Source organism: Salvelinus alpinus, chromosome 13, assembly GCF_045679555.1.
Source record: "Salvelinus alpinus chromosome 13, SLU_Salpinus.1, whole genome shotgun sequence".
NCBI classification, from domain to species: domain Eukaryota; kingdom Metazoa; phylum Chordata; class Actinopteri; order Salmoniformes; family Salmonidae; genus Salvelinus; species Salvelinus alpinus.
This window is the reverse complement of record NC_092098.1, coordinates 54,843,356-54,868,003: the sequence shown is the minus strand read 5'-3', so window position 1 is coordinate 54,868,003 and position 24,648 is coordinate 54,843,356. Positions and strand designations below refer to the sequence as shown.

Below are 24,648 nucleotides of genomic sequence, written 5' to 3'. Positions count from 1 at the left end.
GAGGAGAAATAGGTTGTTACAGTAAGGTGATTCAAAGCTTGGTATGTGGTAACCAATACATTTAGTTTTTAAAGCAAGGACGTAATTAAATGCTAACCTTGCCATTTTTTTGTGTGCAAATATTCAGGATAATCTTTTAGCGAACCTAATTGTAGTTCTTGCATTGCATACTGCATAGAGTATATTTTAGACTTTCCTATATCCCAAAATATTCCCAAGATATTCCTGATTCCCACGAATCAATCCTGTACAAGCCCCCAAATTGTCAAAGCTAAAATACCAACCTTGCAGGATTAACAATTCTACTGGGCTCTGCCTATCCAATGGCAGTTCTGTTATTTATTGTCCCTAATCCCTACAGATCTGATAGATGCCGCTCTGCCTTACCACTGAGCTAGTATACAACTAGGGACCGTTCCTCAAACTCAACAGTAAGGGTCTTACAGTAGAGTGGGCTATCCCCTAAGTCGAGTACCTATAGTACCTCACCCTGCAACCCAGCGCCTTCTCAGGATCGTCCAGGCCAGAGCGTGGACCTTAGGACACTATGAGTGGACTCTCTCCTGGGTAGGTTTAGCCCAGAATCACCTCTCATACGACTCCTAACAATGCACTCAGTACATAAAGTTGGGTCTCAGGTTTCTTCATACCAGAAATCCAGGTTCCCGATAGACTAATTAACCAGATGCTACAAATCCTCCATTAATCCAGTCTGTTTCATAAACCAAGAGTAAAACGACATGCTCTTGTATGATTCTTTGATGACACAGGGTTTCAGAACAATAAAGCAAGTTTATTCAAAATTTCATGAGAAGCACAGTATTTAATAACAAGAAAAACAGGTTCTTACCTTCTACAACTTATAAAAAGCTTTTTGTCTCCCCCCTCAGGATGATCAGTCCCTCAGTTGGTGTCTAAAAAACTAACAGCTACTAAAACACTTCTATCTATGAGGGAACCTTAAGGGTTCCTCCTAGAATGTACTAGAACACGTCTATCAATGAGGTAACCTTAAGGGTTCCACCTAGAATATACTAGAACACTTCTATCAATGAGGGAACCTTAAGGGTTTTCCAGATCAAGCTAGCAAACTTAATATACTTCATTAACATCAACTTCTTAAAACATTTTTCAAACATGAACCTTTCCTAATCCCTTCACCCTTCTACCTTTACTTAATTATGATCTCACTACAACCTAATTTATTACTCCAGTTATATCTTAATCCTTCAATATTTTAAACATTTCAGCATTATAACATTTTACCATTTATAACGTCTCATTATCAAACTCCTAAGGCCTTGTCCTCTGAGCCTAATGAAACACAGTCTATATGATTCACACCTTAAAGAAAACAACATTATAACATTGTACCATTATAACGTCTCATTATCAACCTCCTAAGGCCTTGTCCTCTGAGCCTAATGAAACACAGTCTATATGATTCACACCTTAAAGAAAACAACATTATAACATTGTACCATTATAACATCTCATTATCAACCTCCTAAGGCCTTGTCCTCTGAGCCTAATCAAACACAGTCTATATGATTCACACCTTAAAGAAAATAACATTATAAAACTCCTAACCTTTAACTGCATTATTTTAACACCCCTTTAATATCTCCCAATGTGTATCTCCCAATGTTTACCTCCCAATGTTTATCTCCCAATGTTTACCTCCCAATGTTTATCTCCCAATGTTTATCTCCCAATGTTTACCTCCCAATGTTTATCTCCCAATGTTTATCTCCCAATGTTTATCTCCCAATGTTTATCTCCCAATGTTTATCTCCCAATGTTTATCTCCCAATGTTTACCTCCCAATGTTTATCTCCCAATGTTTATCTCCCAATGTTTATCTCCCAATGTTTATCTCCCAATGTGTACCTCCCAATGTGTATCTCCCAATGTTTATCTCTCAATGTGTATCTCCCAATGTTTATCTCCCAATGTTTATCTCTCAATGTTTATCTCCCAATGTTTACCTCCCAATGTGTATCTCCCAATGATTATCTCCCAATGATTATCTCCCAATGTTTATCTCCCAATGTTTTCAACCTTTAACATTTCATAGATTTAACCTTGAATTAGTATTTCAATAAATTCCAGTCGCAATTAATTTCTTCTTCTCTTTAGGCAATGTCAATTAATTTCTTATTCTCTTTAGTCAATGTCAATTCTCCCTCAATGTTCATTCTTCTTTATGCTCCATGTGTGAGTGAAAGTGAAACTTCTTCCTGAGTGTGTGTGTGGGTGTATACAAGTGGGTCCTCCCTACCCGTGTCCTCTGTCACTAAAATGTCACAGAAACCTGAGCCTCAACCAACTATTCTTGACACAGGAAAGAACCTCAGTCTACCTCTGTACATTACCAAACAGGAAAGAACCTCAGTCTACCTCTGTACATTACCAAACAGGAAAGAACCTCAGTCTACCACTGTACATTACCAAACAGGAAAGAACCTCAGTCTACCTCTGTACATTACCAAACAGTAAAGAACCTCAGTCTACCACTGTACATTACCAAACAGGAAAGAACCTCAGTCTACCTCTGTACATTATCAAACAGGAAAGAACCTCAGTCTACCTCTGTACATTACCAAACAGGAAAGAACCTCAGTCTACCTCTGTACATTACCAAACAGGAAAGAAACTCAGTTTACCTCTGTACATTACCAAACAGGAAAGAACCTCAGTCTACCTCTGTACATTACCAAACAGGAAAGAACCTCAGTCTACCTCTGTACATTACCAAACAGGAAAGAACCTCAGTCTACCTCTGTACATTACCAAACAGGAAAGAACCTCAGTCTACCTCTGTACATTACCAAACAGGAAAGAACCTCAGTCTACCTCTGTAGATTACCAAACAGGAACGAACCTCAGTTTACCTCTGTACATTACCAAACAGGAAAGAACCTCAGTCTACCTCTGTACATTACCAAACAGGAAAGAACCTGTCTACCTCAGTACATTACCAAACAGGAAAGAACCTCAGTTTACCTCTGTACATTACCAAACGTATTTATGTTCTATTTCTTCTTGTAGACATAAATCATTTACATTTTAGTCATTCAACTAACATCCAGTAAGACGTAGCGTCAGTTCATTCAACTAATCTTGGCAACCCAGAACAAAAATCATAATTTATGTTACGTGCGTCTGTCCACGAGAGATTAGTACAAATCAACCATATTCAGTCATTATAAGGAACCACTTTTTCTTCAAAATAACTTTCTGCAGAATCAGAACCAGGAAGAAAAGACAAGTAGGAGTGAAGAAAGTTGATCTGAATTCCTGTTCCTCCCTCAGCTGATCTCATGAGTGGCTCTCAGGCGTAGCGTGAAGTCCCCTGGCAGCCCTCCTCTGATCAGTTCCTCACGGAGCTGGAAACACAACACACACAGTGATTATCAGGTAGAGCTGAGGAGAAACCTGTCTGATCTGACAGTGACACTGACCTGCTGTAACACCTCGTTTCTGATGTAATCATCTGTTAGTTGGATCAGAGAAGACAGTTTTATCCTCAGCACGACAACGTATCCTGTGGAAACAGTTAGTCCACATTATTACAAAACACACACACAAATAATTTTTTACATTTGAACAAAAGTGAATTTTGTACTTACTAGGGCCACTGCTTTTTGTTGTACTGTCCACAATATGGGTTGTGAGATCGGTGGTTGGGTTTGTACTTAAAATTGTGGTAGTTGTTGGTGCTGTGGTAGTTGTGGGTCCGTATGTATTGACATTTGTGGGTGTGGTTGTGAGTTCAGTAGTTGTTTGGGTGGTAGTTGGAGGTGCAGGTGCAATCTGTGTGGTCGTGAGGTTTGTCAGAGGAGAGGAGGTTGTTGGTTCCTCTGTGGTTGTGAGGTTTATTGTCAGAGGAGGAGAGGTTGTTGGTTCCTCTGTGGTTGTGAGGTTTATTGTCAGAGGAGGAGAGGTTGTTGGTTCCTCTGTGGTTGTGAGGTTTATTGTCAGAGGAGGGGAGGTTGTTGGTTCCTCTGTGGTTGTGAGGTTTATTGTCAGATGAGGAGAGGTTGTTGGTTCCTCTGTGGTTGTGAGGTTTATTGTCAGAGGAGGGGAGGTTGTTGGTTCCTCTGTGGTTGTGAGGTTTATTGTCAGAGGAGGAGAGGTTGTTGGTTCCTCTGTGGCTGTGAGGTTTATTGTCAGAGGAGGAGAGGTTGTTGGTTCCTCTGTGGTCGGGAGGTTTATTGTCAGAGGAGGGGAGGTTGTTGGTTCCGCTGTGGTTATGATGGCTGTAGCACAAAGACAGACAAACAAATAAGACAGACAGACAGAGATGTGTTGATTGGTTGGTAATTGTCTCAAACATGCATTTCAACTTGCATCTGTAAGTAACAGTGAGACTAGCAGAAAACCAGAAAGGGGATCATTAACTTGTTTGGGCTGCAGGGGCAGTATTGAGTAGCTCTGATAAAAGGTGCCCATTTCAAACGGCCTCGTACTCAATTCTTGCTCGTACAATATGCATATTATTATTACTATTGGATAGAAAACCCTCTCTAGTTTCTTAAACCGTTTGAATTATATCTGTGAGTAAAACAGAACTCATTTGGCAGCAAACTTCCTGACCAGGAAGTGGAAAGTCTGAAAACGATGCTCTGTTCTAGGGCCTGCCTATAAATGGGCACGATACGTATTAGTATACATGTACGTCATACACCTTCCACTAGATGTCAAGAGGCAGTGAGAGAAGAAATGGAATGTTTATCTTGGTCTGAGGTGGAATAAATGCTCTTGGCATTACGTGTCACCCATTTCCTGTTTTCTGGAACGCGCGAGAAGGGACCTGGTATTGCCTTCTGGAAAGCTGTCGTTATAGACGGCTACTATCTCCGGCTTTGATTTTATTTGATAAATGTGACAATATCATCGTAAAGTATGTTTTTTCAATATAGTTTTTTTAGATTATTGAAATTTATTTGGGACGTTAGGCGTGTTGCGTTGTGTGCCTTTGTTCAGGAAGGAGAGCTTCGCGCCACTTGGCTAGTGTGGTTGCTAATTCAAGAGGGAAAAAGGACGTTCTAAAACCAAACAACGATTGTTCTGGACAAAGGACCCCTTGTACAACATTCTGATGGAAGCTCATCAAAAGTAGGACCCATTTTATGTTGCTATTTCATGTATCTGTCGAACATGTTGTACTAGTAGTTTGGCCCCAGATTTTGGGCACTCTCTCGCTATAACTAATATGCAAATTTTAACTAATAACTAATATGCAAATTTTCGAACAAAACATAAGTGTATGTATAACCTGATGTTATAGGACTGTCATCTGATGAAGCTTATGAAGCTTATCAAGGTTAGTCAAAAATTATATATCTTTTGCTGGTTTGTTACGATCGCTAACTTTCGCTGCTGGTAAATGGTTTCTGGCTATTGTGGTAAGCTAATATAATGCTATATTGTGTTTTCGCTGTAAAACACTTAATAAATCGGAAATATTGGGTGGAATCACAAGATGCCTGTCTTTCATTTGCTGTACACCATGTATTTTTCAGAAATGTTTTATGATGAGTATTTAGGTATTTGACGTTGGTGTCTGTAATTACTCTGGCTGCTTCGGTGCTATTTCTGACGGTAGCTGTGATGGTAGCTGCAATGTAAAACTGATTTATACCTCAAATATGCACATTTTTCGAACAAAACATAGATTTATTGTGTAACATGTTATTGGACAGTCATCTGATGAAGTTGTTTCTTGGTTAGTTATGTTGGTTTTGTGCATGCTACCTGTGCTGTGAAAAATGTCTGTCCTTTTTTGTATTTGGTGGTGAGCTAACATAAATATACGTGGTGTTTTTGCTGTAAAACATTTTAAAAATCGGACATGTTGGCTGGATTCACAAGATGTTTATCTTTCAAATGCTGTATTGGACTTGTTAATGTGTGAAAGTTAAATATTTCTAAAAAATATATTTTGAATTTCACGCCCTGCACTTGAGCTGGCTGTTGTCATAAGTGTACCGACGTCGGGCTTGCAGCCCAAAGAAGTTAACCTCATGCTGTAGTGAAACTGTACCCACCGCTTGTCTTTCCAACGCTGACGATCACACAGCGCAGCTCAGAGTGATACAAGGAACTGAGAAGATCAACAGAACAACTGTTAAACTGTTCAGATCTTTGTTAAACAGCATTGTATTAAACATTAAAACCAAACAAACCACATACCATTGGTTTAAAACTTATTTGGGACAGGGGGGCAGTATTGAGTAGCTTGGATGAATAAGGTGCCTAGAGTAAACTGCTTGCTAGAATATGCATATAATTAGTAGGTTTGGATAGAAACCACTCTGAAGTTTCTAAAACTCTTTGAATGTTGTCTGTGAGTATAACAGAACTCATATGGCAGGCAAAACCTGAGAAAAAATCCAACCAGGAAGTAGGAAATCTGAGGTTTTGTAGTTTTTCAAGTCATTGCCTTTCGAATATAAAGTGTAAATGGGGTCACATTGCACTTCCTAAGGCTTCCACTAGATGTTAGCAGTCTTTAGAACCTTGTTTTAGGCTTCTACTGTGAAGGGGGAGCGAATAAGAGCTGTTTGACTAAGGGGTCTGGCAGAATGCCTTCAGCTAAGTCACGCGTGCAGAGTGAGAGCGAGCTACGTTCTGTCTCATTTCTAAAGACCAAGGAACTGTCCGTTTGGAATATTATTGAAGATTTATGATAAAAACATCCTAAAGATTGATTCTATACATCATTTGACATGTTTCTACGAACTGTAATGGAACTTTCTGACTTTTCGTCTGGACCTAGTGCTCACACCTGGTGCATTTTGGATTACTGTAGTAAACGCGCAAACAAAAAAGAGGTATTTGGACATAAATTATCGAACAAAACAAACATTTATTGTGGAACTGGGATTCCTGGGAGTGCCAGCGGCAGCTTTCCAATCCTTGGGGATCTCAGATGATACGAAGGAGAGGTTGAACAGGCTGGTAATAGGGGGTGCGACAATGGCGGCGGACAGTTTCAGAAATAGGGGGTCCAGATTGTCAAGCCCAGCTGATTTGTTTGTATGAAGATCATCAAAGGTAAGTGAATATTTATAACCCTATTTCTGAGTTTTGTGAAACCTCTCCTCGGTTGTAAAATGGCTGTATATTTTTCTGTGGCTTGGCGCTGACCTAACATAATTGCATGGTGTGCTTTTACGTAAAACTTTTTTTTAAATCTGACACAGCGGTTGCAATAAGGAGAAGTTTATCTTTAAAATGGTGTATAATACTTGTATGTTTGAGGAATTTTAATTATGAGATTTCTGTTGTTTTGAATTTGGTGCCCTGCAATTTCACTGGCTGTTGGCGAGGTGGGACGGTACCATCCCACATATCCCAGAGAAGTTAATGAAACATGTCAAACCCAAACAAACCACATACCATTGGTTTAATGAAACATGTCAAAGCCAAACAAACCACATACCATTGAAGGGAAAGGCAGGTTAAAACCTAGTCAGTTGAACAACTGAATGCATTCTACCAAAATGTGTCTAAATGTACATTTAACTGATAGTCTTGATAGTAGCCTACAGAAAAGATGGATTATGCTCGTTAATTTGTTGCCTTTATTTAATCAGGTAAGTCATTGGAACACATTATGTTGAGCTATACGTTTCCAGTTGAAGTGGCTGCAGACTGACCTGTCCTTCACTCCCAGAGCGATGAAGCACACAGGATAGTACCCTCCCTCCTCATCCTCAGTGGGCGTCCATCTTAGAATGTATTCTCCTGGGACAATGGTGTTCTCTGTGATACTGGAAGGTCCACTCACCAACAGCTCTGAAACCCTGAAACACACAGGGAGAAAATAATACAATGTCATTTTTAGTTTTCATTATGAACCCCATTAGCTGTTGCTTAAGCAGCAGCTACTCTTCCTGGGGTCACACAAAACATAAAACATTACATTATACGTAATATTAATAGACAAGAAAAGATCAAGGACAGAACTGCATCACTTAAAAATCTGAATTAAAAAAACTAAAATATCCTTTCTTGAAATGGAATGTTTTAAATGTTGTAGCTAAAAATGTCTTGAATAAAATTGACATATCAGTTTATGTATTGACTTTACATGCCAGATCAGGAACCATATCAGTTTATGTAATGACTTTACATGCCAGATCAGGAACCATATCAGTTTATGTATTGTCTTTACATGCCAGATCAGGAACCATATCAGTTTATGTAATGACTTTACATGACATATCAGGAACCGTATCAGTTTATGTATTGACTGAACATGCCAGATCAGGAGCCATATCAGTTTATGTAATAACTTTACATGCCATATCAGGAACCATATCAGTTTATGTATTGACTGAACATGCCAGATCAGGAACCATATCAGTTTATATAATGACTTTACATGCCAGATCAGGAACCATATCAGTTTATGTATTGACTGAACATGCCAGATCAGGAGCCATATCAGTTTATGTAATGACTTTACATGCCAGATCAGGAACCATATCAGTTTATGTAATGACTGAACATTTTTATTTTATTTCACCTTTATTTAACCAGGTAGGCTAGTTGAGAACAAGTTCTCATTTGCAACTGCGACCTGGCCAAGATAAAGCATAGCAGTGTGAACAGACAACAACACAGAGTTACACATGGAGTAAACAATAAACAAGTCAATAACATGGTAGAAAAAAAGAGAATCTATATACAATGTGTGCAAAAGGCATGAGGAGGTAGGAAATAAATCGAATAATTACAATTTAGCAGATTAACACTGGAGTGATAAATCATCATATGATCATGTGCAAGTAGAGATACTGGTGTGCAAAAGAGCAGAAAAGTAAATAAATAAAAGCAGTATGGGGGGTGAGGTAGGTAAATTGGGTGGGCTATATACCGATGGACTATGTACAGCTGCAGCGATCGGTTAGCTGCTCGGATAGCATATGTTTAAAGTTGTTGAGGGAGATAAAAGTCTCCAACTTCATAGATTTTTGCAATTCGTTCCAGTCGCAGGCAGCAGAGAACTGGAAGGAAAGGCGGCCAAATGAGGTTTTGGCTTTAGGGATGATCAGTGAGATACACCTGCTGGAGCGCGTGCTACGGGTGGGTGTAGCCATCGTGACCAGTGAACTGAGATAAGGCAGCACTTTACCTAGCATAGCCTTGTAGATGACCTGGAGCCAGTGGGTCTGACGACGAACATGTAGCGAGGGCCAGCCGACTAGGGCATACAGGTCGCAGTGGTGGGTCGTATAAGGTGCTTTAGTAACAAAACGGATGGCACTGTGATAAACTGCATCCAGTTTGCTGAGTAGAGTATTGGAAGCTATTTTGTAGATGACATCGCCGAAGTCGAGGATCGGTAGGATAGTCAGTTTTACTAGGGTAAGTTTGGCGGCGTGAGTGAAGGAGGCTTTGTTGCAAATAGAAAGCCGACTCTAGATTTGATTTTGGATTGGAGATGTTTGATATGAGTCTGGAAGGAGAGTTTGCAGTCTAGCCAGACACCTAGGTACTTATAGATGTCCACATATTCTAGGTCAGAACCGTCCAGGGTGGTGATGCTAGTCGGGCGTGCGGGTGCAGGCAGCGAACGGTTGAAAAGCATGCATTTGGTTTTACTAGCGTTTAAGAGCAGTTGGAGGCCACGGAAGGAGTGTTGTATGGCATTGAAGCTCGTTTGGAGGTTAGATAGCACAGTGTCCAAGGAAGGGCCAGAAGTATACAGAATGGTGTCGTCTGCGTAGAGGTGGATCAGGGAATCGCCCGCAGCAAGAGCAACATCATTGATATATACAGAGAAAAGAGTCGGCCCGAGAATTGAACCCTGTGGTACCCCCATAGAGACTGCCAGAGGACCGGACAACATGCCCTCCGATTTGACACACTGAACTCTGTCTGCAAAGTAGTTGGTGAACCAGGCAAGGCAGTCATTAGAAAAAACGAGGCTACTGAGTCTGCCGATAAGAATATGGTGATTGACAGAGTCGAAAGCCTTGGCCAGGTCGATGAAGACGGCTGCACAGTACTGTCTTTTATCGATGGCGGTTATGATATCGTTTAGTACCTTGAGCGTGGCTGAGGTGCACCCGTGACCGGCTCGGAAACCGGATTGCACAGCGGAGAAGGTACGGTGGGATTCGAGATGGTCAGTGATCTGTTTGTTAACTTGGCTTTTGAAGACCTTAGATAGGCAGGGCAGGATGGATATAGGTCTGTAACAGTTTGGGTCCAGGGTGTCTCCCCTTTTGAAGAGGGGGATGACCGCGGCAGCTTTCCAATCCTTGGGGATCTCAGATGATACGAAGGAGAGGTTGAACAGGCTGGTAATAGGGGGTGCGACAATGGCGGCGGACAGTTTCAGAAATAGGGGGTCCAGATTGTCAAGCCCAGCTGATTTGTATGGGTCCAGGTTTTCCAGCTCTTTCAGAACATCTGCTATCTGGATTTGGGTAAAGGAGAAGCTGGGGAGGCTTGGGCGAGTAGCAGCGGGGGGGGGGGGGGGGGGGGCCAAGGTTGGAGTCGACAGGAGGAAGGCATGGCCAGCCGTTGAGAAATGCTTGTTGAAGTTTTCGATTATCACGGATTTATCGGTGGTGACCGTGTTACCTAGCCTCAGTGCAGTGGGCAGCTGGGAGGAGGTGCTCTTGTTCTCCATGTACTTTACAGTATCCCAGAACTTTTTGGAGTTAGAGCTACAGGATGCAAATTTCTGCTTGAAAAATTTGGCCTTTGCTTTCCTGACTGACTGCGTGTATTGGTTCTTGACTTCCCTGAACAGTTGCATATCGCGGGGACTCTTCGATGCTATTGCAGTTCGCCACAGGAAGTTTTTGTGCTGGTCGAGGGCAGTCAGGTCTGGAGTGAACCAAGGGCTATATCTGTTCTTAGTTCTGCATTTTTTGAACGGAGCATGCTTGTCTAATATGGTGAGGAAGTAACTTTTAAAGAATGACCAGGCATCCTCAACTGACGGGATGAGGTCAATATCCTTCCAGGGTACCCGGGCCAGGTCGATTAGAAAGGCCTGCTCGCAGAAGTGTTTTAGGGAGCGTTTGACAGTGATGAGGGGTGGTCGTTTGACCGCGGACCCGTAGCGGATACAGGCAATGAGGCAGTGATCGCTGAGATCTTGATTGAAGACAGCAGAGGTGTATTTGGAGGGCAAGTTGGTCAGGATAATGTCTATTAGGGTGCCCATGTTTACGGATTTAGGGTTGTACCTGGTGGATTCCTTGATGATTTGTGTGAGATTGAGGGCATCTAGTTTAGATTGTAGGACTGCCGGGGTGTTAAGCATATCCCAGTTTAGGTCACCTAACAGAACAAACTCTGAAGCTAGATGGGGGGCGATCAATTCACAGATGGTGTCCAGGGCACAGCTGGGAGCTGAGGGGGGTCGGTAGCAGTGAGAGACTTATTTCTGGAGAGATTAATTTTTAAAATTAGAAGTTCTAACTGTTTGGGCATAGACCTGGAAAGTATGACAGAACTTTGCAGGCTATCTCTGCAGTAGATTGCAACTCCTCCCCCTTTGGCAGTTCTATCTTGACGGAAAGTGTTATAGTTGGGTATGGAAATCTCAGAATTTTTGGTGGCCTTCCTAAGCCAGGATTCAGACACGGCAAGGACATCAGGGTTGGCAGAGTGTGCTAAAGCGGTGAGTAAGACAAACTTAGGGAGGAGGCTTCTGATGTTGACATGCATGAGACCAAGGCTTTTTCGATCACAGAAGTCAACAAATGAGGGTGCCTGGGGACATGCAGGGCCTGGGTTTACCTCCACATCACCCGAGGAACAGAGGAGTAGTAGGATGAGGGTGCGGCTAAAGGCTATCAAAACTGGTCACCTATAGCGTTGGGGACAAGGAATAAAAGGAGCACATTTATGGGCGTGGTAGAATAGATTCTGGGCATAATGTGCAGACAGGGGTATGGTGGGGCACGGGTACAGCAGAGGCAAGACCAGGCACTGGGTGATGATAAGAGAGGTTGTATCTCTGGACATGCTGGTCTCAATGGGTGAGGTCACCGCATGTGTGGGAGGTGGTACAAAGGAGGTATCAGAGGTACGGGGAGTGGAACTACGGGCTCCATTGCAAACCAAAACAATGATAACTAGCCTGAACAACAGTATACAAGGCATATTGATATTTGAGAGAGACATACAGTAAGGCATAAAGTAATTGCAGGTCTTGATTGGGAGAGCTAGCTAAAACAACAGGTGAGATAACAGCAGCTAGTCAGCTAACACAGCAACAGCAGGTAAAAATGTCGACGACTATGCAGAGAGGGTCGGATTAACTACACACAGAGCCTGAGTTAAAACACAGAGCCGACAGATAAAACACAAATAAACAGAATGGAGTACCGTGAATTAATGGACAGTCCAGCAGGCATCAGCTATGTAGCCAAGTGATCATAGTGTCCGGGGGGCAGCCGTAGATGGAGCAGGGAAGCCGCCACTACGCTAGCACGCAGCGTTTAAAGTTAGTAGCCCGGGGGTGGTCTGCTCAGACGGAGGGGGTCTGCTCAGACGGAGGCCGGTTGAGGGCACAGCGGATGGGGTATTCGTCGGCAGACCAGACGTGGTCGTGTCGACAGAGAATCCAAGCCAGATGGCGATGGCGAAAGAGGTATTGTAGAATTTTGTTTGCTAACTGGTACTAGCTTCGTGGCAGTGGCGGATCAGAAGTAGTGGCTCAGGGATTACGGCAGGAATCCGGCGTTGTTGTGGAGAGACAGTCCGATGCTGGTAAATTGGTGAGTAATATCCAGGCTAATAACAGGGCTGGTGTCTGTGCAGAAGGTAAAAGCTGCTAGCAGCGGCTAAAAATGACTAAATAGCTTGTAGCTGATTAGCTGGTTAGCTACTGGGGGTTCTTGAATGTGTTCCAAAGTTAAAAAAGAATATGCCAAATCAGGAACCATATCAGTTTAGATATTGACTTTACATGCCAGATCAGGAACCATATCAGTTTATGTATTGACTGAACATGCCAGATCAGGAACCATATCAGTTTATCACCTTTGTCTATCTGAGCATTCTGTAATCAAAGTCGAGGCCTGCAGGTCCTGACAGAGATCATAGCGGTGCTTTCGGCATTTTTCATGCTGCAGGCAGGAACCGGAGGTCAGACAGACCACTTTGGGATTAATATTTTGTTGTCCCGCAGATTATTTTGTTTCGGTCATCTTTCTTCTTTGTATGCGTTAGGCTGTGCCTACCAATTGTATAAAAAATCATGTATTTTTCGCATTAGTCACATACTCGCTCCTTCAACTTCAGTCCCCTACCTTTCTTCTCCTAGGTGGGCGTGTGGTCTCATTGAAAGTAGGCGGCCTACATGGGCGGAGAATCACGTAGCAGTTAATTTAAACATTTAAATAAATATGATTAGACTGTAGAGTTTACCACAGTGTCTGTAAATAACTAATTTGAATAGAAAGAAGTGGGGGGCGCTCAACCAACGTGCGTCAAGGTGGATTCAAAAAACTAAATCAACATTGAAAAGAAAAAGGCACAATGCCACGTAGGTTACTACGGTGACCATAGGTTAGGTTACTACGGTGACCATAGGTTAGGTTACTACGGTGACCATAGGTTGGGCTACTATGGTGACCATAGGTTAGGTTACTAAGGTGACCATAGGTTATGCTACTATGGTGACCATAGGTTGGGCTACAATGGTGACCATAGGTTAGGTTACTATGGTGACCATAGGTTAGGTTACTATGGTGACCATAGGTTAGGTTACCACGGTGACCATAGGTTGGGCTACAATGGTGACCATAGGTTAGGTTACTATGGTGACCGTAGGTTGGGCTACTACGGTGACCATAGGTTAGGTTACTACGGTGACCATAGGTTAGGTTACCACGGTGACCATAGGTTGGGCTACAATGGTGACCATAGGTTAGACTACAATGGTGACCATAGGTTAGGTTACCACGGTGACCATAGGTTGGGCTACTATGGTGGCCATAGGTTAGGTTACTACGGTGACCATAGGTTAGGTTACTATGGTGACCATAGGTTGGGCTACTATGTATGGTGTGTGAGCTTTGCGCCTTTTCATTTTCAATTAATATTGATTACCCATTTATTTGTCTCTGTCTGCAAATCGTCCTCCTTAAAAGGTAGCCTATATGCTAGTCATCCTCCTAAAAGGTAGGCTATATGCTTATCGTCCTCCTAAAAGGTAGGCTATATGCTTTTCGTCCTCCTAAAAAGGTAGGCTATATGCTAATCGTCCTCCTAAAAAAGGTAGGCTATATGCTAATCGTCCTCCTAAAAAGCTAGGCTATATACTAATCATCCTCCTAAAAGGTAGGCTATATGCTAATCACCCTCCTAAAAGCTAGGCTATATGCTAATCACCCTCCTAAAAGCTAGGCTATATGCTAATCGTCCTCCTAAAAGCTAGGCTATATGCTAATCGTCCTCCTAAAAGCTAGGCTATATGCTAATCGTCCTCCTAAAAGCTAGGCTATATGCTAATCGTCCTCCTAAAAGATAGGCTATATGCTAATCGTCCTCCTAAAAGCTAGGCTATATGCTAATCACCCTCCTAAAAGGTAGGCTATATGCTAATCGTCCTCCTAAAAGCTAGGCTACATGCTAATCGTCCTCCTAAAAGATAGGCTATATGCTAATCGTCCTCCTAAAAGCTAGGCTATATGCTAACCACCCTCCTAAAAGGTAGGCTATATGCTAATCGTCCTCCTAAAAGCTAGGCTATATGCTAATCACCCTCCTAAAAGCTAGGCTATATGCTAATCGTCCTCCTAAAAGCTAGGCTATATGCTAATCACCCTCCTAAAAGGTAGACTATATGCTAATCGTCCTCCTAAAAAGCTAGGCTATATACTAATCATCCTCCTAAAAGGTAGGCTATATGCTAATCGTCCTCCTAAAAGCTAGGCTATATGCTAATCACCCTCCTAAAAGCTAGGCTATATGCTAATCGTCCTCCTAAAAGCTAGGCTATATGCTAATCACCCTCCTAAAAGCTAGGCTATATGCTAATCGTCCTCCTAAAAGCTAGGCTATATGCTAATCATCCTCCTAAAAGCTAGGCTATATGCTAATCGTCCTCCTAAAAGCTAGGCTATATGCTAATCGTCCTCCTAAAAGCTAGGCTATATGCTAATCGTCCTCCTAAAAGCTAGGCTATATGCTAATCGTCCTCCTAAAAGCTAGGCTATATGCTAATCGTCCTCCTAAAAGATAGGCTATGTGCTAATCACCCTCCTAAAAGGTAGGCTATGTGCTATATTAAAAATAGCAAGTGTCGCTGTCATCATTCTTGCTGCTTCAAGTTCAGTATCCATACCCGCGAGATAAGGATAGAGAAGCACGAGATCAGGTGAGTGTGTGGTTGAAATAAACAAGGCTGGACAGAGAAGCACGGGGCAGTTATCTTTCTTTGGAAATGTACTTCCTAAAATATAATGAGGCTATACTTTACTTTTTAAAAATATATATTGATCACCCATATTTCTTCGTCTTAAAATCTTCCCGCTCCTACAAGGTAGGCAATAAAAATAGTTGAAGGGAAAGTATAAGTCTCTCCAACTCTGTTATCTTTATACTTCATCTATTATATTGCCTGATATAGCCCAGTCATACAGATAAACTACATCTATTATATTGGCTGATATAGCCCAGTCATACAGATAAACTACATCTATTATATTGGCTGATATAGCCCAGTCATACAGATAGCCGAATATATTGGGCCACCTGAGGATCTCAGGAAATGTCATCCATTTTCTTTATCAAAATAAAAAGTTTGATATTGGCTATTGGGCGCAAAATTGCTGAAGCCTTGGCTTGCAAGTGAGCTGCTTCACTACGTCTAAAATAACACTGTGGGACAGCGCAAGTGAGCTGCTTCACTACGTCTAAAATAACACTGTGGGACAGCGCAAGTGATCTGCTTCACTACGTCTAAAATAACACTGTGGGACAGCGCAAGTGAGCTGCTTCACTACGTCTAAAATAACACTGTGGGACAGCGCAAGTGATCTGCTTCACTACGTCTAAAATAACACTGTGGGACAGCGCAAGTGATCTGCTTCACTACGTCTAAAATAACACTGTGGGACAGCGCAGACGTCTAGCTCACAGCTCCAGGTCAACAGTCAGTGCTGACACTCAGTAGTGACAGATAGTTTTAGTTTCTCTCACAGTCATAATGTATTAGGCCAGGGGGGGTCAAACTCTAATCATGGAGGGTCAGTTGTCTCCTGGTTTTTGTTACAGTGATCCCTCGCCACTTCGCGGTTCACTTATCGCGGATTCGCTATTTCGCGGATTTTCATAATGCATTTTTTTTTTTTTTTTGGTGCATTGTGCTCTGCATTCTGATTCGCTAAAAACTCCCTGATTGATGGAGACGCACAGCCGCTGACCGATGCAGAGCTGGCAGAAATGACAAAGCCACAAAGCGACGATGAAAGAGAAGAGGGAGAAGAGGACACGAGAGATGAGGAGGAAGGACTAACGCTTGGTCGCTTAGCAACCATGGTGCGAATGGCCACTGAACTTAAGCGAGTAGCTGAGGAATGGGACCCTTTGATGAGCCGTTCATTACAGTTCTCCAACGTAATCGATGGTGGCATGTCGGTGTACAAGGATCTTTTTGCAAAGAAGAAAAAAGAGCGACAACAGCTGCCTATCACTATGTTCTTCTCCCGAACAAACACACCTGCACCGCGGGCTTCAGAAGAAGAGAACACTGCAGAGCGCAGTCAGGATGCAGCGGCCCAGTCTGAAGAGCAGTGAAACGGCCTACACGTGAGTCACTGTATTTGTATACATGTAATAGTTGCTAATTGTAAAAAAAAAAAAGTTTTCTATTTCGCGGATTTCACTTATCGCGGGTCATTTTCGGAACGTAACCCCCGCGATAAACGAGGGATTACTGTACTTCCTTTAAATGTGTCCAATTTAGACCTAGACTACCAGGTGAGAGGAGGTCCTACCTAATCAATTAAGATCTAGACAACAAGGTGAGAGGAGTTCCTAACGAATCAATTAAGACCTAGACAACCAGGTGAGAGGAGTTCCTAACTAATCAATTAAGATCTAGACGACCAGGTGAGAGGAGTTCCTGACTAATCAATTAAGACCTAGACAACCAGGTGAGGGGAGTTCCTAACTAATCAATTAAGACCTAGACAACCAGGTGAGAGGAGATCCTAACTAATCAATTAAGACCTAAACAACCAGGTGAGAGGAGTTCCTAACTAATCAATTAAGACCTAGACAACCAGGTGTGGGGAGTTCCTAACTAATCAATTAAGATCTAGACAACCAGGTGAGAGGAGGTCCTAACTAATCAATTAAGACCTAGACAACCATTTGAGAGGAGGTCCTAACTAATCAATTAAGACCTAGACAACCAGGTGAGAGGAGGTCCTAACTAATCAATTAAGACCTAAACAACCAGGTGAGAGGAGGTACTAACTAATCAATTAAGACCTAGACAACCAGGTAAGAGGAGTTCCTAACTAATCAATTAAGACCTAGACAACCAGGTGTGGGGAGTTCCTAACTAATCAATTAAGACCTAGACAACCAGGTAAGGGGAGGTCCTAACTAATCAATTAAGACCTAAACCAGGTGAGAGGAGTTCCTAACTAATCAATTAAGACCTAGACAACCAGGTAAGGGAAGGTGCTAACTAGTTAATTAACTTAATTGATCAACACACCTGTTCGTCTAACTATTGCGTTTAAAACCCCTGATTTAGGCTATACCTATCTGCTATGTGTTTCCACGTTTCTTTTCTCTTACGTAGAGTTGGTAGCCTGTGCTCTGACAGTGATTTCCAGGGGTTGGTCTGCAGAGGCGTACAGCAGTGCACCCTGGGCTGGTGTTGGAGACAGGAACATGGGTAGGTACAGCCCCTCCATACAGGATGGAACCGGGGGGTCCACTGAAAGACAAACCATGGAGTTTTGAGATACAACACACAGCGGCATGTTTGTCAAAATATGTCAGTACCACAACCACTCTACTATGCTACAGGGTTGGAAACTCTGCATAAAACGCAATGACAATCAAATTCACTACTTCTACTACTACTGGAAACAAGGCATAGGCATCATCTTATTCTCTATAAAGAGAAACAACTTATTAGAATCTACCTAGACATAAAGATAAACTACCTGTAACGCACTTCGTCGGGCGAAAGAGAGGAGGACCAAGATGCAGCGTGGGAAGTATCCATTTTAATAAGAATACTTGAACAAGAAACTAAACAATAAACCGAACGAAGACGAAACAGTCCCGTAACGTGAACACAAACACAGGAACAATCACCCACAACCCACAATACAAAACAGGCTACCTAAATATGGTTCCCAATCAGAGACAACGAGAAACACCTGCCTCTGATTGAGAACCATATTAGGCCAAACCCATAGAAACAGACAAACTAGACATACAACATAGAATGCCCACTCATATCACACCCTGACCAAACAAAACATAGAAACAAACAACACAAACTATGGTCAGGGCGTGACACTACCTAGATATAAAGATAAACTACCTAGATATAAACTACCTCGATATAAAGATAAACTATCTAGTTATAAAGATAAACTACCTAGATATAAAGATAGACTATATAGATAATATATATGTACCTCTCACTATAAACTGAACAGCCAGTTTGCAGAGTGTATCATTTGAGGTCCTGTTAGATTGATATCCGTCAGTATAGGAGAGAGAGATGGACTGAGTCGGGAAATCCTCCATCACCATCTGAACTGCATATGTTCCAGTGGTATTACTGTTGCCCCAAAATGACAAGGTGCAGTTCTGAGGGAGACAAGATAAAAACAAAATTAACGGGTCAATCTGCTATTGCTACATCCATTTTTACTTTAAAATGATGTATATAAACCCATAGATTATTGAAGGATATAACTTGTCAATGCCGTGTGAAATGTACAAGAAAGTCACTAGGTAATCCAAGGCTCTCCTATTAGAATATGAGCCTTCTGCTAGCTGGTTCTCCTATCAGAATGGAAGCCTTCTGCTAGCTGGTTCTCCTATCAGAATGGAAGCCTGCTGCTAGCTGGCTCTCCTATCAGAATGTGAGCCTGCTGCTACCTGGTTCTCCTATCAGAATGTAAGCCTACTGCTAGCTGTAGCCAGCTAACCTGATCTGCATATGAAATAAAGTGTTCATCAATAACCAAATATAGTCCACGTGATCGAAGCAATCTTGAAGCGTGGAATCCGATTGGTCGGACCAGAGTTAAACAGATCTGAGCGCGGGAGCTTCCTGTTTTAGTTTCTGTCTATAGGCAGGGAGCAACAAAATGGAGTCGTGGTCAGCTTTTCCGAAAGGAGGGTGGGGGAGGCCTTATATTCGTCGCGGAAATTAGAATAGCAATGATCTAGGGTTTTGCCAGCCCTGGTAGCGCAATCGATATGCTGATAGAATTTCGGGAGCCTTGTTTTCAGATTAGCCTTGGTAAAATCCCATAGCTACAATAAATGCAGCATCAGATATGTGGTTTCCAGTTTACATAGAGTAAAATGAAGTTCGTTCAGAGCCATCGATGTGTCTGCTTGGGGGGGGTAGGAGATATATGCGGCTTTGATTATAATCGAAGAGAATTCTCTAGGTAGATAATGCGGTCCGCATTTGATTGTGAGGAATTCTAAGTCAGGTGAACAGAAGGACTTGAGTTCCTGTATGTTGTTATGATCACACCACGTCTCGTTAATCATAAGGCATACACCCCCGCCCTTCTTCTTACCAGAAAGATGCTTGTTTCTGTCGGCGCGATGCGTGAAGAAACCAGCTGGCTGTACCGACTCCGATAGCGTGTCTCGAGTGAGCCAAAGAACGTTGCGGTAACCTCACCCAGCGTGTCCGGAGATGCAACCTCTCTTATCATCACTCGGTGCCTGGGCTTACCTCCGCTGTACCCGCACCCCACCATACCCCTGTCTGCACATTATGCCCTGAATCTATTCTACCACACCCAGAAATCTGCTCCTTTTATTCTCTATCCCCAACGTACTAGAAGATCTGTCTTGATAGCCTTTAGCCGTACCCTCATCCTACTCCTCCTCTATTCCTCGGGTGATGTGGAGGTTAATTAACCTCTTGAGAATACAGGGGGTGCTGTTTCAATTTCGACATTTTGCGTTCCCAAATTAAACTGCCTCGTACTCAATTCTTGCTCGTACAATATGCATATTATTATTACTATTGGATAGAAAACAATCTCTAGTTTCTAAAACCGTTTGAATTATGTCTGTGGGTGAACCAGAACTCTTTCTGCAGCAAAAATCATGACAGGAACTGCGAAGGTCTGAAAACTAGGCTCTGATCTCGGATCAGTTTAAAGCTCTGTATGTGTCCTATGGGTCGAAATGAACTGCACCCGCCTTCCCCTGGATGTCAGTAACCAATGAGAAGTGGAATGGAGTCTCTACGTATTTCTCAGACTTTATAAAAGGCCATGGAGTGGAAGGTCCGTTCTTTTCGACGCTCGTCAAGACGCAAGAGAGGACATCAGAATGGCATGCTCAAAGGCTCTCGTTATCGGCCTAAGATATATCCGTCTGTGATTTAATTCGATATAGGTGTTAGAAACATCATAACGAAGTTATTTTAAATCGATTTATATCAGTTTATGCGAGTATATTGCTATTTTCGGAATTTTCGTAGTATTGCGTTTGGAGGATTTGGACATGTGTGTGCCACGTAGCTATTGTTAGCTGCTAATTCCGAAGTTGAAGAGGACGTTTTACAACAAAGCAACGATTCTTTTGGACAAAGGACACCTTGCCCAAGATTCTGATGGAAGCTCAACTAATAGTAAGAACTATTTATGATATTAATTCGTTGTTCTGTGGAAAAATGTAAAAGTATTTTTCGGCCATTATTGCGGCACTGGTCCGGCTGTAACGCACACTGTATGTCTAGTAACGTTAATTTTAAAAATCTAACACAGCGGTTGCATTAATAACTAATGCATCTTTCAATTGCTGTCCAACCTGTATTTTTTTAGTCAAGTTTTCGATTATTTATTGATTAGATTAGGTGCCTTTCCAAGATGGCGCAGGCCAGAATGCATGCCATGTTTTTACTGATTACATTGCATAACCACGATTTGTGCTGCTAAATATGCACATTTTCGAACAAAAGCTATATGCATTGTGTAATATGATGTTACAGGACTGTCATCTGATGAAGTATATCAAGGTTAGTAAAATTATATATCTTTTGCTGGGTTGTTACGATCGCTAACATTTACTGCTGGTAAATGCGGTTGTGATTCTGGCTATTGTGGTAAGCTCATATAATGCTATATTGTGTTTTCGCTGTAAAACACTTAAAAAATCTGACATATTGGCTGGATTCACAAGATGTTGGGCTTTCATTTGCTGTACGCTGTGTATTTTTCAGAAATGTTTTAAGATGAGTAATTAGTTATTTGACGTTGGTCTCTGTAATTGTTCTGCACTATTTCAGATTGCAGCTGCAATGTAAAACTATGATTTATACCTGAAATATGCACATTTTTCGAACAAAACATAGATTTATTGTATAACATGTTATAAGACTGTCATCTGATGAAGTTGTTTCTTGGTTAGTGACTAATTCTATCTCTATTTGGTCGGTTTTGTGCAAGCTACCTGTGCTGTGAAAGAAACGTCTGTGCTTTTTTGTATTTGGTGGTGAGCTAACATAAATATACGTGGTGTTTTCGCTGTAAAACATTAAAAAAATCGGACATGTTGGCTGGATTCACAAGATGTTTATCTTTCATTTGCTGTATTGGACTTGTTAATGTGTGAAAGTTAAATATTTCTAAAAAATATATTTTGAATTTCGTGCCATGCACTTGGACTGGCAGTTGTCATATTGAGCAGCCATAAGAAGTTAACAGAAGCCTCCTCCCTAAGTTTGTTTTACTCATTGCTTTAGCACACTCTGACAACCCTGATGTCCTTGCCGTGTCTGAATCCTGGCTTAGGAAGGCCACCATAACTTCTGAGATTTCCATACCCAACTATAACATTTTCCGTCAAGAACTGCCAAAGGGGGAAGAGTTGCAATCTACTGTAGAGATAGAGAGAGCCTGCAGAGAGAGAGAGATCAGAGTTCTGTCATATTATCCAGGTCTATGCCCAAACAGTTCGAGCTTCTAATTTTAAAAATTGATCTCTCCAGAAATAAGTCTCTCACTGTTGCCGCTTGTTATAGACCCCCCTCAGCTCCCAGCTGTGCCCTGGACACCATATGTAAATTGATTGCCCCTCATCTATCTTCAGAGTTCGTTCTGTTAGGTGACCTAAACTAGGATATGCTTAAATGATATGTGGGACGGTAGCGTCCCACCTCGACAACAGCCAGTGAAATTGCAGGGCACCAAATTCAAAACAACAGAAATCCCATAATTAAAATTCCTCAAACATACAAGTATTTCACACCATTTTAAAGATACATTTGTTGTAAATCCAGCCACAGTGTCCGATTTCAAAAAGGCTTTACGATGAAAGCACAATAAACGATTATGTTAGGTCAGCACCTAGTCACAGAAAAACACAGCCATTTTTCCAGCCAAAGAGAGGAGTGACAAAAAGCAGAAATAGAGATAAAATGAATCACTAACCTTTGATGATCTTCATCAGATGACACTCATAGGACTTCATGTTACACAATACATGTATGTTATTTTTTCGATAAAGTTCATATTGATATCCAAAATCTCAGTTTACATTGTCGCGTTATGTTCAGTAGTTCCAAAACATCCGGGGATTTTGCAGAGAGCCACATCAATTTACAGAAATACTCATAATAAACAAAAAGATACAAGTGCATGGAATTTTAGATCCACTTCTTCTTAATGTGTCAGATAAAAAAAAAATTAAAAAAATAACTTTACGGAAAAAGCACATGCAATAATCTGAGTACAGATTACACAATAACACAATAACAACATGGTAATTATGGTAGCTACAAATGGTAGCACATGCTCCAGCAGGTATATCTCACTGGTCATCCCCAAAGCCAACACCTCATTTGGCCGCCTTTCCAGTTCTCTGCTGCCAGTGGCTGGAACGAATTGCAAAAATCAATGAAGCTAGAGACTTATATTTCCCTCACTAACTTTAAACATCAGCTATCTGAGCAACTAACCGATCGCTGCAGCTGTACATAGTCCATCTGTAAATCTCCCACCCAATCTACCTACCTCATCCCCATATTGTTTTTATTTACTTTTCTGCTCTTTTGCACACCAGTATCTCTACTTGCACATCATCATCTGCTCATCTATCACTCCAGTGTTAATCTGCTAAATTGTAATTACTTCACTACTATGGCCTATTTATTGCCTTACCTCCTCACGCCATTTGCACACACTGTATATACTGAAGAGGCAACAGCGCCTCTTCAGCCTCAGGAAGCTGAAGAAATTTGGCTTGTCACCTAAAAGCCTCACAAACTTTCACAGATGCATATTTGAGAGCATCCTGTCAGGCTGTATTACCGCCTGGTATGGCAACCGCAGGGCTCTCCAGAGGGTTATGCTGTCTGCCCAACACATCACCGGGGGCAAACTAACTGCCCTCCAGGACACCTACACCACCCGATGTTACAGGAAGGCCAAATAGATCATCAAGGACATCAACCACCCAAGCCACTGTTCACCCCGCTATCATCCAGAAGGTGAGGTCAGTACAGGTGCATCAAAGCTGGGACCAAGAGACTGAAAAACAGCCTCTGTCTCAAGGCCATCAGACTGTTAAATAGCCATATCTAGCACATTAGAGGCTGATGCTCTATATACATAGACTTGAAATCACTGGCCACTTTAGTAATGGAACACCAGTCACTTTAATAATGTTTACATATTTTGCATTACTCATCTCATATGTGCATATTCTGTATTATATTCTACTGTATTTTAGTCTATGCCTCTCTGACATCGCTCTTCCATATATTTATATATTCTTAATTCCATTCCTTCACTTTAGATTGTGTGTATTCTTAGATATTACTTGTTAGATATTACTGCACAGTCAGAGCTAGGAACACAAGCATTTCACTACACCTGCAATAACATCTGCTAAACACGTGTATTTGACCAATAAAAAATCTACCTGGAACGTTATAGTAATCACATGATTGTCATTCAACCATCAACAACAACCATCAACAACAACTCATCAACTAACAATATACTGTAGAAAACAACTCTAGGCACGCCGAGACAGTCATTTTGACTGCATATACATTTAAAAGTGCAAGTCATGACCCAATTCGTCCTTCACTTTTCCTAAATAAGTATATTTAATACACATATGTTGTTAGAATATCACAAACAGTTTTAGGAAGACAATTGTTATTTACTTATTTTGAGCAAAATATATATTTTTTTCACCTCCATCCACTTACATCCACTTACAATGCAGCTAAGACATTTGATTTCTACATAGTATCAGAAGAGCAGATTCTGAGGTTTCCAGAACACTTACATTTGCCAACTCTTAACATTTAAGAGATGAGCTCTATTTCAAAATATCACTTTTTCCAAGAAAAACAAGAAAAAACACTGTTCCTCTGCACTCCAGAAGTGAGCACACGGCAGCAGATACAGTAACATT

The 24,648-nt window shown here is 41.7% G+C and overlaps 1 protein-coding gene across 2 annotated transcripts; it reads right to left on the bottom strand.

Moving 5' to 3' along the window:
* Positions 1 to 773: 773 nt before the first annotated feature.
* Positions 774 to 18,850, bottom strand: LOC139537940 (platelet glycoprotein Ib alpha chain-like). 2 transcript variants are annotated; one of them, XR_011667625.1, is made up of 8 exons: positions 18,657 to 18,850; positions 17,800 to 17,941; positions 7,668 to 7,814; positions 6,054 to 6,109; positions 3,633 to 4,262; positions 3,465 to 3,547; positions 2,997 to 3,389; positions 774 to 2,960 (listed from the first exon to the last, which is right to left on the bottom strand). XR_011667625.1 is itself a non-coding variant. In XM_071339842.1 (7 exons), the coding sequence occupies exons 1-7, from the start codon at positions 18,772 to 18,774 to the stop codon at positions 3,312 to 3,314; spliced, it is 1,254 nt and encodes a 417-aa protein (XP_071195943.1). In that variant the 5' UTR covers positions 18,775 to 18,850; the 3' UTR covers positions 774 to 3,311. The 2 variants fall into 2 exon arrangements, 1 of the variants encoding a protein (XP_071195943.1); XM_071339842.1 differs by having other exon boundaries at positions 774 to 3,389.
* Between the last annotated feature and the right edge of the window lie 5,798 nt (positions 18,851 to 24,648).